This window comes from Ailuropoda melanoleuca, chromosome 4 (genome assembly GCF_002007445.2).
Source record: "Ailuropoda melanoleuca isolate Jingjing chromosome 4, ASM200744v2, whole genome shotgun sequence".
In the NCBI taxonomy this organism is placed as follows: domain Eukaryota; kingdom Metazoa; phylum Chordata; class Mammalia; order Carnivora; family Ursidae; genus Ailuropoda; species Ailuropoda melanoleuca.
In genome coordinates this window covers 25,981,584-26,000,346 of record NC_048221.1, presented here as the reverse complement: position 1 = coordinate 26,000,346, position 18,763 = coordinate 25,981,584, and the positions used below count along the sequence as shown (strand labels likewise).

The following is an 18,763-nucleotide window of genomic DNA, read 5'->3' as shown; positions in this document are numbered from 1 at the left end:
TATATTAAGCAGCAAATCATCACCATTACCACTAATGTTTAGTGACTTTTTGCTATATCCTTTACGTAGTGTATTAGTCAAGTTTCTCCAGAGAAACAGAACACACATGTATATATAACTTACATAAAATATAGGCCATAAAATATATATATAGAGAGAGAGAGAGAGAGGGAGGGAGAGAGAGAACTATCATAAGGAATTGGGTCATGCAGTTATGGAGACTGAGAAGTCCCAGGATCTTCAGTGGTCAAGCCAGAGATGCAGAAGAGCCCATGGTAGAGTTTCTGTCCAAATCCAGGAGGGACGATAGTGAAAGCGCCAGTCTGAGGGCGGCTGAAGACCACCGTCCTACCTTAAGGGGTCAGGCAGAGAGGTCAGATTCTCCCTTCCTCCACCTTTTTGTTCTGTTCAGGCCCTCCTTGGATTGGGTGATGAGGCCCACCTACCTTGGGGTGGCATTTACCAATTCAAATGTTAATTTCACCCAGAAACACCCTCACAGTCATACCCAGAACAATGTTAAATCTGGGCATCCTGTGGCCCAGTCAAGTTGATACATAAAATTAGCCTTCACACATCATTTATCCCATTTAATCCTCTCATATACCTTTCTGTGTAGAAACTATCATAATCCATTTCATAGATAAGGAAACTGAGGCTCACAGAGACAAAGTAAATTAGTGAGTGGTAGACCTAGGATGTGACCAGGCACTCTGGTTTCAGAGAGGCATTCTTTTTTTTTTTTTTAAAGATTTTATTTATTATTTATTTGACAGAGAGAGACAGCCAGCGAGAGAGGGAACACAAGCAGGGGGAGTGGGAGAGGAAGAAACAGGCTCCTAGCAGGGGAGCCTGATGTGGGGCTCGATCCCAGAACACTGGGATCACGCCCTGAGCCGAGGGCAGACACTTAACCGGTGTGCCACCCAGGCGCCCCCAGAGAGGCATTCTTAAGGGCTCACTGCCATTAAGTGATTTCTCAATACTTGTGTTAAGGGTTTTCTTCTGGGGAGCCTTCTCATGTTATAGGAAACTGTGTTATTTCCAAAACCAAATGATGGAAATTATCTACCAAGGCCTATATTATATTTAAGCTCCACTCTATTCAAAATGGAAAGTTTTCTTGAGATAATAAAATTGTTTCCCTGAAAAGGTTTCTTTTTTTTTTAACTTTTTTATTATGTTATGTTAGTCTCCATACGGTACATCCTTAGTTTTTGATGTAGTGTTCCATGATTCATTATTTGCTTATAACACCCAGTGCTCCATGCAGTACGTGCCCTCCTTAATACCCATCACTGGCCTATGCAATCCCCCACCCCCTCCCCTCTGAAGCCCTCAGTTTGTTTCCCAGAGTCCACGAAAAAGTTTCTTTACTCATTAATACCAAAGACCAAAAACTAGGCTATTGATAGCTTTTTAATAAATGAAAGTTTGTGAAGAAAAGTAATATCTTATGCTTTATTACTTTTTATCTTGTTGCCATATCCTAACTTTACTCACAGATGACATTGTCTAAGGTCATACTCGAGTTTAGAGAAGAAAAAGATACTCTAATTTTAGTTTGTAATATGTTTTACTGCCTTTCAAAAATGTCTTAAACTTTTTATTAATGAGATATGACTGTCCAGACCAGGTGCCCAGTCACTACTGAAAGGATGGATGAATGAAGGAATAAGTGATGATGAATGGACTGTAAGGTGTTAAAAGCTATTCAAGATGGAAGATATTAAGAACATATTTACTAAGCATTTAGTCCCTACTAAGCACAGTATTCGGCATGTTACGTGCTTGTTTCATAGGATCTAACAAAACACCATGACTTAAGTACTATTATTATCCTAATCCTATGAAAGGAAGTGAGGCTTAGAAAGGCTAAGTACCTTGTCTAAAATAATATTGCTTTACTAGATCAGCCTTTTTTGTATTTTTGACGTTCTTTATAACAGTGCACATATAATAAAATAAAAATTAATCCAATTCAAGGTCTGGATTCTGGTAGCAAGTTTAATTCTGATTTGATTGCCACATAATAGATGTAAGTCTTGAGAATGACCCTCAATGATTAGAGTTGAAAATTCAGCAGATTTTTCTGGTTAAGTTTTGAAAACCCTGCAAACTTAAATGACTATAATAATTAGAACACTGTATCTTGAGACGAAAATGAATGTTTATTTTTTAAAAGACAATTAGAGAGTAGACCCTCAGGTTTTATATTCTAACTACAAAGGCATGTACCCCTCATAAAATAGCAAAATAATTAATGGTAACATCTCTGACCTACACCAAGTTCATTTTCCGCAAACTCAAGTAAATGAAACGCCTAGAGCATGACTTTAATCTAATCTTGATTTTTAACCTTATATTGTGCATATTGATATCAGCTCTTAAAAGAGCTTCCTTTAGAATTCAAAAGGCATGCGTTTCTGCTTTACTTTTCTTTTATTAAGGTTTTTCTCGTTATAGAAACTTTGTCCCTTTTACTTTTTATTTTAGAAACCAGAAGTCTAAATTACTTTTCCTTGTAAGTTTTAATTAGGATTCTCTCATAGTAGATAAATAGCATGATACTTGTTTATAGAGATAATTGTGACAATTAATGATTATAAACAGAATTACTAAAATGAAACAGCCTTTAAGAATGTGTGTATGTTAATTGTACCAAAAAGTTTAAAGAAGTCTGTTAATTAAAGAGATACTTAGTGGTAGAGTATTACTTTGGTTTGTGAAAAACGTGTACTAAAATTTGTAAATTTTAAAAACTAGACTTGAGTTTAAATACAGAGTGGTAGATTACTCTTTAAAGAAATCCTATAGTAGATCCTCTTATAAAATATAGAATCATATCTAGTTTTCTGTGATTTAGAAGATCATATTATATGAGGTTTTAGGTGTATCTTTAATGGTCACTGGACATCCACTGCTAAGAGATTCCTCTAAAAAATTCAAGGTATTTAGGAATTTTAATTTTTTAAATAGCTATGAACTAGTTAATGTGTATGTTTTGTTGGAATTATAGCTAGAACTATGTCAGTATGATTTTTTAAAATATTCCCTCCCCTAAAAAATCCTCCTTTTAATCTTGAATACTGTTAAACAATTGTGGTGAGCTTTATCCATTGTCTACCATGGACTGAACTGAGCTCCACAGTTGGAGGTACATACAGTATCAAAGAAATGGTCTTTCTACTCAAAGGAGCTTTAATTAGTTGGGGTATATATTATATATATATATATGGAATATGAAAAAAACATTAAGGAAATTGCCCCATAAGATGTTTGAACAGAAAGATTTGCAAAAAATATGCCCATAGCCTAACAATTTCCATGACTGGAAGTAAAAAAATAAAAATAAAAAGTTCCTATTCTGATACCAGAAATTCCCATGTAGACCCAAGCCATATCTCGTGCCCATCAGGACTTTTGGTGGCTCTTTTTTTCTGGGAAAATCCACATATGAGAACAAAATCAATAGTCTAGGATTTGTTCTACTTGGTCACAAAAGGTACAAATGGTGATAGATTCTATAATAAATTTTTCCAATTGACCTGGGATTTGAGTGTCATTTCTCTCTGTTATTGATTCTGAGAGACTAACAGTATTTTGTTAATGCCAAATAGATATTTATAATGACTAAAAAAAATACAGATGCACACACAGCCAAGTCTATGGGCTAACACTAGAACATTTCACATGTAACCTGAGGAGGCATCTGATCGTGGTTCCATAGCACTACTGATGTTGAAAGCCACACCACTCATGTAATTATCAATGTCTTGGTCATTGTTGACCTTTCTCTCTCATCCCCCATATCCTGGCAGTTGTCCAGTCCTACCCAGGCTTCCTCAATTCACATATAAAACCTGCAGTTGGAATTTTCTTAAAATGAAAAAAGAAATTCTAGCCATGGTTAGAAATATTTAGTCATTTAATCCAACATCCTGTTTGACTCATTACATTTAATGATTCATTCATTTTGCTCAGCAAGGATCTATAATTCCATGTCAGGCACCAGGTTAGCAATTCAGGGGTGACAAACTAGGCTACTGAGTTTACATCTACTGAAGCACACATTATCAGATAATCCCACAAACGCATGTAAAAGTACAATTTTGAAAGAATGAAATCTTGCCATTTGCAATGACATGGGTGGAACTAGAGGGTATTATGCTAAGGGAAGTAAGTCAGTCAAAGACAAATACCATATGATTTCACTCATACATGGAATTTAAGAGACAAAACAGATGAACATAGGGGAAGGGAAGGAAAAATAAGATAAAAACAGAGAGGGAGGCAAACCAGAAAAGACTCTAGGAAACAAACTGAGTGTTGCTGGAGGGGAAGTGGGTGGAGGGATGGGGTAACTGGGTGATGGGCATTAAGGAGGGCACTTGATGTAATGAGCACTGGGTGTTATATGTTATGAATACTGATGAATCACTAAATTCTACCCCTGAAACTAATAACACACTATATGTTAACTAAACTGAATTTTAAAAAGAAATTTTTAAGTGCAATTTTGACAAGTTATAGGAAGGAAAGGTTATGGGAGTACCTATACTGGAAGAGCCTTCTAGCCATGGGGAACAGCACACACAAATGCTCTGGTAGGCAGGAAGAACTGAGGAGGCCAGTCTGTGGAGAGAACAGAAAATGAGGGGTGAAAGGTGTAAACTGAAACCTGAACATGTAGGTTTTTGCAGCCACTGTTAAGGGCTTTCTTCTTAATCCTAAATGCAGCAAGGAAGACATTGAAAAGTTTTAAGCGAGGAAAAGGAGTGACTTGATCAGATGTATGCTTGTGTAAGACTGCTCTGGCTACATTTTGGTGAAGGCTTGGGACCGGAAGCCAGCATGGACTTGGGAGATCCCTTGAGAGGTTCTGTGATCATCCAGGAGAGAGATGACGGTCGCCTGCACTGCAGTGCTGATGGAGGAGGTGGAGAGAAGTAGACATGGGTTGGCTATGGAGAAGGTGGAGAGAGGAATCAAAGATGACACCCAGATCCTAACTCTTCAAACTCTGTGGATTGTGGTGTCATTCACTGGACCACGTTTTCCATTTGAAGTGTCTTTGAGACATGAAAGAGGAACTGAGAAAGAAAGCCACTGGATACAAGGTGTGGAGCTCAGAAGAGAGGACTAGGCCAGAAAAAGAAAGTAGGAAGTCTTCTGGTATCTCAATCTGCTTTATAACAGCCGGAATAACTTCCCAGACTTCTGCTTGGACACCTTCAAAGTGACAGAAAATTCTCTACCACAATGACCAGACATGCTTGATCAAAGGAAGATGTTCCTTATGTTGGACTAAAACCTTGAAGTCAGTTCTTCTCATTAGTTCTGATTCTGCCCTTTGGACGAATTGAATCTCTTTTCTACCTAACAGGGCTTCAAGAATTTGAAGAAAACTGGAGCAGTGTATCTCCTCACCACTTTGCCAGCCTCCTTAGATCTTCTGTCCAGCAAACATTCTTTCAGATCATATCAGCAGTCGGGCCCTTGCCCATCTTTTCAGCTTCATCTATTGCAAACATAAAACCAGACCCAGAAAACACCCATTTACCCACACATATTACTTCTACTGAGATCTAAACAAGTGGAGCTTCCTAAGCATGGCACGTTTTCACAAACTTTGGAGACTTTCTCATGCCGTTGCAGAAGAGTGGTTTTTAACTCCACGTGTAAAGTTACAGCTCTGCAGCAGAGGCTAAAGAGATCACCTAGCTAACTACAGGAATTTTTTCGGGGGAATAGGTCAGACAGGAAGTAGCCAGTAGCTCATATATATCCAGTACTGTAGGACAAATGTGGACTTACTTGGAGCCCACATCATAATATTCACGTTGGTCCTGTTTGCAAGTGGGCACAGTAGAAGGCTTTCTAGGTTGCAGGCAGTTTTTTGAGGTAAGGGCCATCACCCTCACCTGCAGTCACAAAGAGCCCCACAGTCTTGTCCAGTCAGGAGTTCCTTAGGCAGCCTTCCATAAGGTCATTCAGAGAACCAGACTCTTTTCACCTAGTGGTTCCTCTCCAGGTCTTACAGCCCTCCCCCTGGATCTTCTGCATCTTGCTAAGAGATGAGGGAACAGAGAGTACGGGGGATTTTGCCAGAGGTTTTAGGGGCCAGGAAGTAGTTTATACTTCTCACATTTCACTTCTCATGTCTCATTAACCAGAAGTCAGTCACATGACCCATATAACTGCAGGGAAGGCTCAAAAATGTAATATAGCACCTTATCCTGGAGGTGCTATCAGTCTGTTCTCTTTCTCCCCAAAAATATAGCACTTTATCCTAGAGGTGCTATCAGTCTGTTCTCTTTGTCCCCAAAAATTTTCAGTGATACCCTATCACCCACCAAATTTAGAATAGGCTCTTAGCAATTTAAGGCTCTCTTCAGTGTGACCCAACCCATTCTTCTAGCTAAACTGTAATTTCATTGTTCTCCAAGCATACCCAGCAGTTCACTCTTCCTTGTCTTTATTCACTTTCTTCTGTCTAGGGCACCCTACATCTTTTATTCTTGAAATTTTATCAGTCATTCAAGGTCCATTCAAGAGGTCACTTACTCTTTTTTTTTTTCTATCATGTTAAGTGTACTTCCCATCCTCTATTTCACCATTCCCCCCATCCACCTCCCCTCTGCTAACCATCAGTTCACTAGAGTTAAGAGTCTGTTTCTTGGTTGTCCCTCTCTTTTTTTTCACTTTGCTCATTTGTTTTGCCTGTTAAATTCCACATGAGTGAGATCATACAGTATTTGTCTTTCTCTGACGGACTTGTTTCACTTTGCATTATACTCTCTAGCTCCATCTATGTCTTTACAAATGGCAAGATTTCATTCTTTTTATGGCTAAATAATATCCCATTGTATATATGTACTACATCTTCTTTATCTGTTCATCTATCACTGAACACTTGGGCTTCTTCCATAGTTTGGCTATTGTAAATAATGCTGCAATAAGCATGGAGGTACAGGTATGTCTTCAAATTAGTGTTTTTGTATTTTGGGGAGTAAATACCCAGTAGTGTGATTACTGGATTGTAGGGTAGGTCTATTTTTAATTTTTTTGAGGAACAAGGGTCACTTTTCTTCATTTCCATTGGTCTGCTTTATGTTATGGTTCCTGTTTACTTGTGCTGTCACCTATCTTGAGGGCAAGCAATATATCTTATCTATTTCGTGTCACTGACAACTTCTAGGAAATGCTCAACAGTGCTCAAATATTTGTTCAATTGAGTTAAATAGTTTTATTTAAATTATTTCCTTAGTAACAACTTGTTACTAAAATCCATCTTTAGAAAACCCAACCAGTCATCACAGGGGTAATTTGGTGGGACTACTCTGCATTGAGACCCTGAAAGCTGATGGGTTATACCATTAGGATGTATTTATATGTTACTGACCTAAATGAAATCAGGGGAAATCTAATAGGACTAGCCAGTGATACTATTAAAAATTAGGCCAAAAGACTAGAGACACTGCATAATCTCTAATTTTTATGTGAACATAATTGTCATTAAAATATCTGTGAAATAACTAAGTACATTTGATAAATGATAGTACATACATCATCTTCAACCGAAGATATGGTTCACAACCTTGACATCCTGTGGTCCCTTCCTCATTCTGCCCTTTCCTCCTGAAAATTCCCTACAACCTCATAAATCCAGCATTACTTTTCCATTCTAAGTCATCCTCTGCACATATAGTGGGCTTTTTCCAGGAGCCACCACTGCAAACAGTCATTTAAAGTTCTCTTAGGGCACCGGGTGACGTATGGAAATGTTGAATCACTATATTGTACGCCTGAAACTGATATTACCCTGTGTGTTAAGTAACTGGAATTTGAATACAAACTTTTAAAAAATGAAATAAATAAATAAATAAATAAATAATTGTCTTAAAGAGAAATAAGATGTATTTTTAGTAGCTTTTCTTTTCTTTCTTTTTGAGGAAGAATATTTGTGGCAGTGGTTCTCAAATGACAACATAAGAACCATTTGGGGGAACTTGTTAAATTATAGATTTCTGCTGCTCCTCCCCAAGATTCTAATTCTATAGATCTGGTAGATCTGATGTTGGGCTCCAGTTTTTGCATTTTTTATAAGCGTCCTGTAACGGGGAAGGGGGATTGAGATGGTATGACACCTGGATTGTACTTTCAGAAACATTGCAACATGGCGTTTGTCATCATGCCCATTAATGGACTATTATTACCTTCTTTGAACAAAACAGATCAGTTCATTAACAGGGGAACAGGTAGTGTGCGGAACAGTAAAAATCAAGATGTTTGTCATATCGCTTTCGGATCCAGAGTTCTGGGACCACCTCCACTCTCTGGCAGAAGGAATAACATGAGGATATCCAGTGAGGTAGGAGCAAGGTCTGAAGAGCTTGTCTAAGCATGAGGGTCATGGGAAGAGAAGGGTTCTCTCCCAGTGCATGGGTGGCGGGGGGAAAGAGGGAGAGAGACTACATGCCAAAAGCAGAAGGCTTGAATAAATTTGGAACAGAAATTCTGGATTTTAAAAGACCTCAAAACTGTTTTATTTTTGTCATGTCAACACAATTAACATTTCTGAGTATTCTTTTGATTAAATATGTTCACGAAACTTAAAGGCAAATATATGTGAGCACATTTTGTGGTCTCCTTCAAAAAGGAGTTGGATCTTCACCAGATACCTTATGATGAACAGATTCTCAAATGTTATATTTTTATTTTTTAATTTCCTCTGAATTTTCAGTTCAACTCCTACCTACTAAAGATGGAGTATAAGCACATTTTATGTGTCTAGAACACTCGTGTGTCTTCTATTTTGTCTCACATTATATTTCTCCTTCCATTTCTTTCTAATTTTCTGCTATAATTTCCCTCTCCACCAACTTTCTAACCTTCTCATTTCCTCTAGTTTCTTTTCTCACTTTCTGTTTGTCCAAATATTATTAGTTTCTGTAAATTCTACAGGAAACAAATGCAATTCCCATGTTGTAAAATGTACAGATTAATTCCTCTCCCTTACAGACAGTAAGATCCGTTGGGTCCAGAAATATCCGATCATGCCAACAGTCTGTGGCTGAGGACTGTGTTAGCAGTGCGGAGATGTCAGCCTCGCTGATGCCTGAGTCTGAGGAGCAAGCAGATAAAGAGAGTATTCGCCAAATAAAGCAGACTGTACCTGTTCGTGGTAAGACTCATGCATAAGTGTCAATAGCTAGGGGAAAATAAAAATGTTCTTGTGAAGATAAATTCTTGATTAGATCTTAACATCCAGAGAATTATCATTTAAAAATGAAAAAGATGGTGGATATTGAAATCTGTTTCAAATTCTTATACATATATTCTCTTCTGCAACCTGTCATTCTCTCTTTTTTAATACTTTGTTTGTTTATTTGTTTGTTTACTTATTTATTTATTTAAAGTAGGCTACAAGGGGCTTCAACTCATGACTCTGAGATCAAGACCTGAGCTAAGATCAAGAGTCAAATGCTTAACCGACTGAGCCACCCAGGCGCCCCACCTATCATTCTCTTTATTCCATTATTTCAAATTGCCATAGTACCCTGTGTTTTTATTTTATGATGACTGGTGAGGAAATAACATAACATTCTATAATAACTGTATTTTGGGAACTCCAGGTGCATTTTACATTTCCTTAATTTTATCTTTTAGTTAATCTCTTCCATTTGTAGAGTGCTTTTTATTTTCTCCTATTGATGCACAGAGAAACCCTGTTGCTACAGAAGAGACTTTTGTCCCATTTTGTAGATTGAGGGTTCATGGCTAACAGAGTTGGAAAGTAATTTGCAATTTGTAATCATTGGAAAGAATAGAGACCAGTACCAAAGGCTTACCACTCACTGTAGTGTTTCCATTCTTGCATGTCTGACTTTTGTGAGAGTTGAAAAGGAAGGCATTTGGATTCATTTTATTTGATTTAAAGATTAATAATCACTATTACAGACTATATTTCTCATACAGTACAAAACTGAGACAAGGACATAAATACCATAGATATTCAGTCCTGGCTCTACCATCATCTGTAAGACCTTGATCAAAATTCCTAAACCCTGTGAGCCTCAGTTTCCTCATCTGTAAAATAGGGATAAAATTGCTACTGGCACTCGTAGTAGTAATAAACAGTGACCGCTTCAAAGGGTCATTCTGAGGCTTCAACAAGAAAAACCAGTCAAGCTCATCAAATTGTGCCAAGAAATTAAGCTTTCAGTAAATATTAGATGCTGCTTTGAATGCTGTTAATCATTATGATGATTATTACACAATTAAATTACACTTAAGAATTCTTTTCCAGGGGCGCCTGGGTGGCACAGCGGTTAAGCGTCTGCCTTCGGCTCAGGGCGTGATCCCGGCGTTACGGGATCGCCCCACGTCAGGCTCCTCTGCTGGGAGCCTGCTTCTTCCTCTCCCACTCCCCCTGCTTGTGTCCCCTCTCTCACTGACTGTCTCTATCTCTGTCAAATAAATAAATAAAATCTTTAAAAAAAAAAAAAAAAAAAAAAAGAATTCTTTTCCAGGTTTGATCACAGTTCTCCAGGGTTCTTTTGGAAACTAGCTTACAAGCTGTTGATGAATCATACTTACCGACTTCCTCTTCGAAGGAAGCAATTATATTTTTCTGTATTAGCAATCAGTTTCATTTTTTATATTTTTTAATATAGCAAGTTGTATGTACAATTAGCCAAATTACCTGTAGCTCTCTGTAAGGTTATATTACATGAATAGAATGTCTCAGTAATTTTGAAAGCCTGGTCCGATCCCAATAATGGAATAGGAATAAATGCCTATTTTCCATGAAGTAATAAGTTGTGGTTTTTGATACAGCTTTATATGATGTCACAATGATACATGAACATTCTCGTTATAGCTACAATTATATTTACTGAGTTATTTCAAACCATATAGTACTTTCTGTTCTGGCTTTTTGTTCTTTGATATGAAAATGTACCAGCTGATCTGCATGTTATGCATCCACATCCCCCTCAAGAACCATCAGCAGATAAGAGTAACAGGAGAAGATTACGGTTAAAAAGCACCAGCAGAGAAAGGACAGAGGCACACCGCGGTATGGCACTAATTCAATACTATCTTATATCTGTGTATTATTCAGAGCAAAGGAATCTCTCTCTCTGCAGGTTGTAAATTTCAGAGGATTACGAACCAATTCATTTAAAATATAAATGTCTTTTCTACAGGGATTATGGAAATCAAATTTTCTGCAAAATTGCTCTAGAGCCCTAACAGAGATTTGCTGGATTAAATAGTACCGTGGAAGTAAAGGACTTCCCTACTTCTCTTGAAGGCTGAATAAGCTTAAATTATTGTTTTTTAGAAACAGCCCAAATTTGGTGGAGGAAGTTCCTGCCTGCAGACTTTACTAAAATTGAACTTAACTCATAATTTTTCATGTTTCATTTATATCTCTTCTTTTTAAACTGGGCCCTTTTCAGATATAGGGGGTTTGGGGGGGTTGGTTTATAGGGGGGTTTTTTGGGTTTTTTTTACATTCGTTGTCTCTCCCTTTGGGCTCCATGCCATCTAATAGAATGTAGGTTAAAATTTCAACTCTTTGCAACCAATAAAGCATTAGATAAATATAGGTGGCTATTATAGTTATCCCTTTGAATATTGGACTTGAGGCATTTAAGTATAGATCTGTCTGTACATGCATTAATCTATCCTGAGTCAAGCCCAGAGTATATCATGTACACATCTGTTAGCATAATTTCTCAAAAATGTGGGGTTCTTAGGTAGGCTGAAATTCAGCTTGTTAGGATTCATGTTATTTTTATAAAATAGTAGATAGAAAAGTTAATTCTGTGTCCATTTTCTTAAGATGCTGAAGGAACGTGCTTGGTTTAAAATTTTGAGTCAGGTTGTATAAGAATTGTAATTTAAAGAAAACACACTCAATTTTATGGGGAACCAAAGGGAAAAATATAGGACCCTTTAAAAATAATATGGGCTTTGGAGTTCCTTTTATTGCATATTGTAAAACTTAAATCTAAAATGTCCCCACGCAAAAATCAAGGAATTTAAGGATGAACCTCTACAAAAACGCAACTGAGCTCATCTTTGAAACATTCTAGTGGAAAAGAAAAGAACTGCAGATAATCTGTATCATCACCTCTGACGTGCTTTTCAATAACCATGTAGAAAAGCATTAATAGCATTCTTCGAAATGAACTTTTATAAAAATCAAAAGAAATAACATCGTGGAAAATATTTATTCCAATAAAGGCAGTTCTTCAGGAAATAACAGGAATGAAGATAAAGCAACAGTTGTCCTCAACTGTGGGTCCCACCAAAGTGCAGAGATGAATCCCAGCTCTCCAGCCCTGCAGTCTCCTGATCAAGCAGGTTGGCATCTTTAGTCCACTATAATCGTTAATAATTGATGAAATATCAGTATGTTTAGCATTTCAAACCCAGTCGTTTTGAGAAGTCATAATGCAGTCATTTGCTAAAATTATCATTTTTGGATAAATCTCCTTTTAACCCCAATTGCATGTCAGACTTTAATGGGTGAAAGGGCATTTTTATTTCCAAGTTTCATTGCACCAGTTATCCTGTTCAGAAGGAAAGTTTGAAACTTTGAAGTTTTCACAGGACATTGTCACTGTCCCCAAAGATTACCTATTGTTACAAGTCTCCAGTCCTCTTTATAATGGAGATGGTTGGAGTGTAGAGCGTTGAGCCCATCAACATATCTTGCCTAGCAGGTGTGTGGTACGTTTTCAAAGGCGAATTGTTTTTGAGCAAGGGAAAAAGGAAAATAAATGAAAATTGTTTGTAGTTTGTCAGTCTTATTTATGCAATGTTGAAACCTTCATTAAAATGTTAGGCGCAATTAGTGTCTCTAGCATAAATCTGACTGTGTAGAAAAACTAATTAGATGTTTAGGTGATCATTCTTGCATTTATCTTGTTTGCTGCAATATTGTGATTACACAGTAATTTACATATTTTCCTAAGAAAACACACCAAATTATTCATTACAATTGATATGGAAATACTTGAGGTAAAACTACAAATTCCAAAAAAGCATGCGGTGGTGAGATAATTAGAGTTCCTTTGGTGTAGAAACACTCCTTTTACTTTGACTTTTTGGCAGTTAATAATATGTTTGGCAATAGGTCATGCAAGTCGTTGAATTGCATAATGAAGATTCCCAGTATCTTTTCCTCCAATTTTCTTTACATATCCATGTATGTAATGCAGCCCGTTGGTTTTTATGATCTTTTTCAACATTTATTTATTAATAAAACTTCTACTGTGTTTACAAAACATCTGCTATGTGCTTAGCACCATGCAAAAGGATTTTCTGTCCAAAAGAGGACAGCCCAGTGAATCTGTTTATTTCACCCATTCACGGTACACGGACTCCAGACCCTCCACATCCCCAGTGAACGTGGTCCAATGAAGTAGATTCAGCCTGCTGTGGGCCTCGTACCTACAGAAAATGTGAAAGCCTTGTCCCTTACAGATTTTCTCTAAGAAATGTACATTTGTTACCCTTTTTATAAGCAAGTTATATTATATAATGATAGCCTTAAGAAACGAATACATTATGATGAATATGATTTTGTGCCATTAATGTTATTTTTATTAAAGGTCTTTTTGTTTGTTGCTTTTGTACTGTAGACTTTAGAGTTTCAAGTCAGCAGATCTTAGATATCTCTTGGTTACTTTTCTTGTGAAGATAAATATAGCAGGATTCAGGAGTCAGGGTAAAATTACCATGTCCACATTTTGGTTCTGCTGAACACAGATTTTTATAAGATTTTCGCCATTGATATAATGCAGCAAAAAAAGTAAATTTTAAGGAAAATAGACTAAGTTAGAGAAAATGCAGCTTTTTCCTGCTGTCATTTTAAAGAAGAAAGTAAGCATGCTTTTAATTATATCATTATAAATGTTTGTCTGTTAAAATTTGCCTGGATCGTAGTTATAAAAATCTATCTTAATGCTACATAAAAGATTAAAATCATTTCACTAGGTTGTACATCTGAAACTAACATAACATTGTTTGTCAACAAAATTTCAAAAAAATTTTAAGTTCAAAAATTTTCAAAGTTTTGATTAAAATGTACCCCAGTGGTAGTATACAGTATTTTTAACCAAAACAAATAATGTTGTGCCAAAAGATTTATGTATCAAAACTTTCTCTCCTGTAATTAAAGATATTTTTCACCAATCACATTAACGAGTATTTCTGTGGATTTACTATTACTGGAAAAGTCTACTCAGTTTAGCCTATGAATTGACCTGTTTCAGTCAGTAGAATGGAAAGGAAAAGCCTGTTAACCTTTTCATCGTTTCCTCTCCTCCATGATTTGTAATCCGAACAATGCCCAGTTATTTTCTTTAAAGAAACTTGTTAAATATTCCATCCTCCTGCAGTTAAAAGAAGATATTAGTAATTCAAACCCTTTTAAATTTGGAAGATTTCCTCCCCCCTGTAATGTCAAATGAATGAGGCTGTGCTATGAAGAACCTGCTGCAAGACAGGTGATAATTATTTCAGACTTATAAATTTCCTGGCCAGTGTTTCAGCTCAGACGAAGAGGAAGTGCAAATGAGTTGCCCATAGCTATAGGCACTGATCTATGGGTTAAATGTTTAGCAGGTTACAAGATGGTGGATAAATTGCATTCCTTGGTTTCTGCATTATTTGATAAATCACTGTTTCAACACAAGAAATTTTAACCTAACTACCTGCCTTAATATAACACTGATGGAACGCTCCTCTAATTTTTGTCATTTTTCCCAAATGTCAGATGAGTGGATATTTCCTGAAAATGATGATCGGATTTCCCATTTGGCGTCCAGCAGACAGTCTCTCCTTCTGGGTGATGACTCCTGCCACGCTTCACACCTGTGGCTGGAAGCCAGCAAGGAAAGTGAACGTGGCCAACTGGCAGAGGAAAGCCAGGTTGTTCCAAAGGACATTTTCACTTTTTCATCAAGACCACGATCAGCACCTCATGGAAAAACTCAGAACATGTCCCCAGAGGGGTACCCATTTATTTTGGATCTAAAAGAGGATACCAGTGTGACAAGGAGAGACACCGAATCGGAGGATGATTTTTATGGCGGTGACAGCAGCGAAGAGGTACACTGCTTGATGAGTGAAGTCGTTTTAAAGCACAGTTGTTCCATTAGCTCCGATGAGCACTAAAACCAGTAGAAATGAAAGGGGGGGAATCAACTGCTATTTATAAAAAGACAGCAGATTGTGGTGTCAGTCAACAGTTGCCTCAGGTTGTTATGGTAACTCTAAATTGCTGCCTTTTTTATTAGCAGTCAGCCAATTTCATTTTTAATTATGGAAACCAGTTTTGGGGTTGTTTTTGTTTTCTCATTTTCATTTTTGTCTCACAGAATGAGAAATAACATGCGGTTTAGTTGTAAGGTGGCGAGACCAGTAAAACACTGAGAACACATTGTTCTAGCTCTCTGGGGAGATTGTGCTGCAGTGGCTAAGCATTCTGAATTGACGGTTTTCTGGCTGCCTCAATCCCCTGCCATCCCTCCACCTTAGACCTGTTAGGACTCATTATTTTCCGTATGGTCCCAGAATTTCAAGAGTTGTGCCAATTAAAGTTTAGAGAATGAATCATGGATTAGTGCTGGGGCTTGCCTTACCTGAGGTTTTCTGTTTGCAATTATTTAGAATACAAATATATCTTATAAATTAGTAAATTCACATAAAGTTTTTTAAAAAAAACTTCTTATAAACCAAACGGGAAGTAGTTCTGAGACATTTGTTTAAAACTTAAAACGTTATGATGACTCTTTTCCCTCATATGAAATGAATTTGTGAAATTCCTTCAGCTTTGTTCTCTAATGATAGGCAGCCCTATTTTCTGTGGAAAATAATTATCTTAAAAGCAGATTGTAGTCAAGTTATGGTTTTGTAAAATTTTAAAAATCATTTCTATGTCAAAATTATATAATAATAATATATAATAGCTATATTATATATTAAATTATAGATAATAAATATAGCAAATTATATATTAAGTTATATATAATATAATTATAATCAGAAAAACTTTTTGTATATGCTTGCAAAAAAATTTTTAATAATTATAACTGATCAAGGATCCCCTTGGACAGCAGGATGTAGATTAGGTTCATTGCTCCTACCTTCAGAGCCAGTTGAGAATACGATGAAACTGTTCAGGCAGTAATTATGGTTTTTTGCAACTTTTAATGAGTTTCCATAGCAAGGTGCATGGGGAAATCCTTTTTTTTTTATAATATCTTTGCTTCTGAGCATAGTAAAACTATTAGTCATACCAAACATAAACCTACTAAAAATCCCTTTATGCATAAGTAGTACATATGATGCCAACATTTTAAATGTTGCTCTGGACATCTTCATCTCTTTCACCCTGAATAACATTAAGATATAAAAACTAAAACAGACATTTGCCTTCAGCATCTAGTACAACCCCCATCCCAGCTGTCAATTCTTCTACAGTATTAATTGGCTAATCTGATAAATTAATTCATACCATTTAATTAATGGGATAGCCCATCCCCTTCCCATATGCACAGCACCATCTTTCTTACCTAAACCAAAAGAATTCCTTTAATGGTGGAAATTTCAAGGCAGGTGGGAAATGTTAGTTCCTTCCCTGGAAAACTTTGAGGAAAGTTTTATGAGAAACTGCCTTTAAATATCATGACATGAGGAACTTGCTGCTTATGTCTGTATGAAGGATAAGCCTTGACAAGAAGCAATAGAACTTAATGGGAAAATGAAGAATACTAGTTCTGAATATTTTAATTTGTTATCATTTGGTGTGCTTTCTTTTGCTATTAGCTACTTTACTTCTGACATCCTTCATCGTTTATTATACAAACATATACTAATTACCAACTACGTGAAATTGAAAATAAATGTATCACACATTACTCAAGCTCTGAGTGGCTTAGCTATCTGGTCACCCCTGTGCCCTGACCATCAAAATGACTAGTAGCATAGGGCTAGAGTATATACTGGGACCATCTCATTGCTAACACCTGTCCTGGCCCACCTTTAGTTGGAGCCTGCTAAGAGTGGCAGCCAGAGAGAAGGGCAGAAGCCTTGCCATATTACACAAGCTTTCAGGTTTATTGTTCAAGTCAATAACAGTATACAAACTATGAAATAGAAAACATGACCAACAAAAATGATGGGTTATATTTAAACAAGTTCTAGAATTTATGGCGATCAAATTAGTTTGGGGCTTTTTTGGTAATTTCTTTTCCTTAGGATTACTTCTCCCATTTATTAATTGTGTAAGTCAATGAGAAATCAGATTAGATATTTACAATGTTCATTTACATATAGTCTTTGAAGAAAAATCAGTTTAGTTAATTTAGGCATCCTTACTATTGTGTTATTTTAAAATGTTATGTCCTTTAAAATGTTATATATATAAAATGTTAGCATGATTATACTTAAGGAAACCAATGTCATGTCATAAACAATGGTGGATGAATGAGGATAATTACATTACTTACTATGCTTGAAATTTGTAACTTGTAGTTAAAAGACTATTTGATGTTAGAGCATTGAGTATTTTTAAAAGGGAAATTAGGTGTTTTCAGTAGCCTGTAATCTAAGAAAAATCAAATCATGTTATCATGATAGCTAGAGGAAAAGTACACATACAATAGTAAAAGTTAAAATAAGTTTTCAGTGAAACATTGATTTTGTAATTTAAGTTCCTAATCATTAATTCATACCTGAGCTCTTCATTAGTGTAAGAGCCTCAAAAGTCTGAGTTCCTTTTTTTTTTTTTTTTTGCATATGCTCTTGTCTTAGTCTTTGCTTTACTATATATTTTATTCCCTAGGCAGCCATGTATACTAATATTCCTGATACTCAATTAATTTTGAGTTTGTATTTCTTATTTGAAAAACATGCTATGGAAATATATAGCTATAAAATCAAGACTACCATGTAAAATGAATTATCCTAGAAAAGCTATTAAAACAGAGTGCCTTTCCCACAATTGCAGCATCTGAAAGGAAAAAAAGCCTGTTTCTACTATCATCTCTATTTTGTATTTTATGCCATTATTCCCAACGTGGCTTTGAGTGTATGCCTGGATTACAACTTGAAATAGTTAGCTGTATATTAATATTTTATTACTCTCCTAATTTAATTTTTCATCTAGAAATAGTCTTTTTTTTCCCCCAAAACTGACTGTGTATCACATACTAAATAGATATTTGTAAGGCCAGGTAATTTGTCCTGTATCACAATCCAAATTGGAACATTAAGCCAAAAAATTATCCATAGTTGGACATGAATTATGTGGACTGACTACTTAGAGTATTTAAATTAGCTAGGAAGCCTCCAGATCTTCTCCCCATCTAACTCTGTGGAGGGCTGCAGAGGACAAATTTTCCAACCACGGAGTAAAAGGACCATTTTAGTCCTCCTCCTCAGTTTTCCCTGTATTGTTCCTTTGAAGGTATTTTTTTTTTTTTGGCACTCAACAGTTAAGCTGTTTCATTGCAGTTTTTTTCCCTCATAGTTTATATTTCTGGGTTAGTCTATAAACCACTCACCCCATATATTTGACTAATGAATTTGAAATACTTTCTTACACACATGTACATACACACATTAGAAAGAATATTTACTCCTCTTGAGGCTGCTTATATTTCTGTGTAGCCTTTAAAAACTTTTAAATGTCGAGGTCTATGTTGGGAAAAAATGGGAGGACACTTATTTTTTTTTT

The 18,763-nt window shown here is 36.2% G+C and overlaps 1 protein-coding gene across 12 annotated transcripts in view; it reads left to right on the top strand.

Annotated features, from left to right (window-relative positions):
• The window catches only part of CFAP20DC (CFAP20 domain containing), a 234,689-nt gene that overhangs the window by 131,357 nt on the left and 84,569 nt on the right, over positions 1 to 18,763 (top strand). For 11 of the 12 annotated variants that reach the window (XM_019805517.2, XM_034658566.1, XM_011231588.3 and 8 more), the window contains 5 exons: positions 8,238 to 8,374; positions 9,025 to 9,187; positions 10,970 to 11,083; positions 12,259 to 12,378; positions 14,798 to 15,132. In XM_019805517.2, the coding sequence (XP_019661076.1) occupies positions 8,238 to 8,374; positions 9,025 to 9,187; positions 10,970 to 11,083; positions 12,259 to 12,378; positions 14,798 to 15,132 (869 nt within the window). The remainder of the gene's footprint in view (positions 1 to 8,237; positions 8,375 to 9,024; positions 9,188 to 10,969; positions 11,084 to 12,258; positions 12,379 to 14,797; positions 15,133 to 18,763) is intronic. The other variant, XM_011231610.3, reaches the window with a different exon arrangement.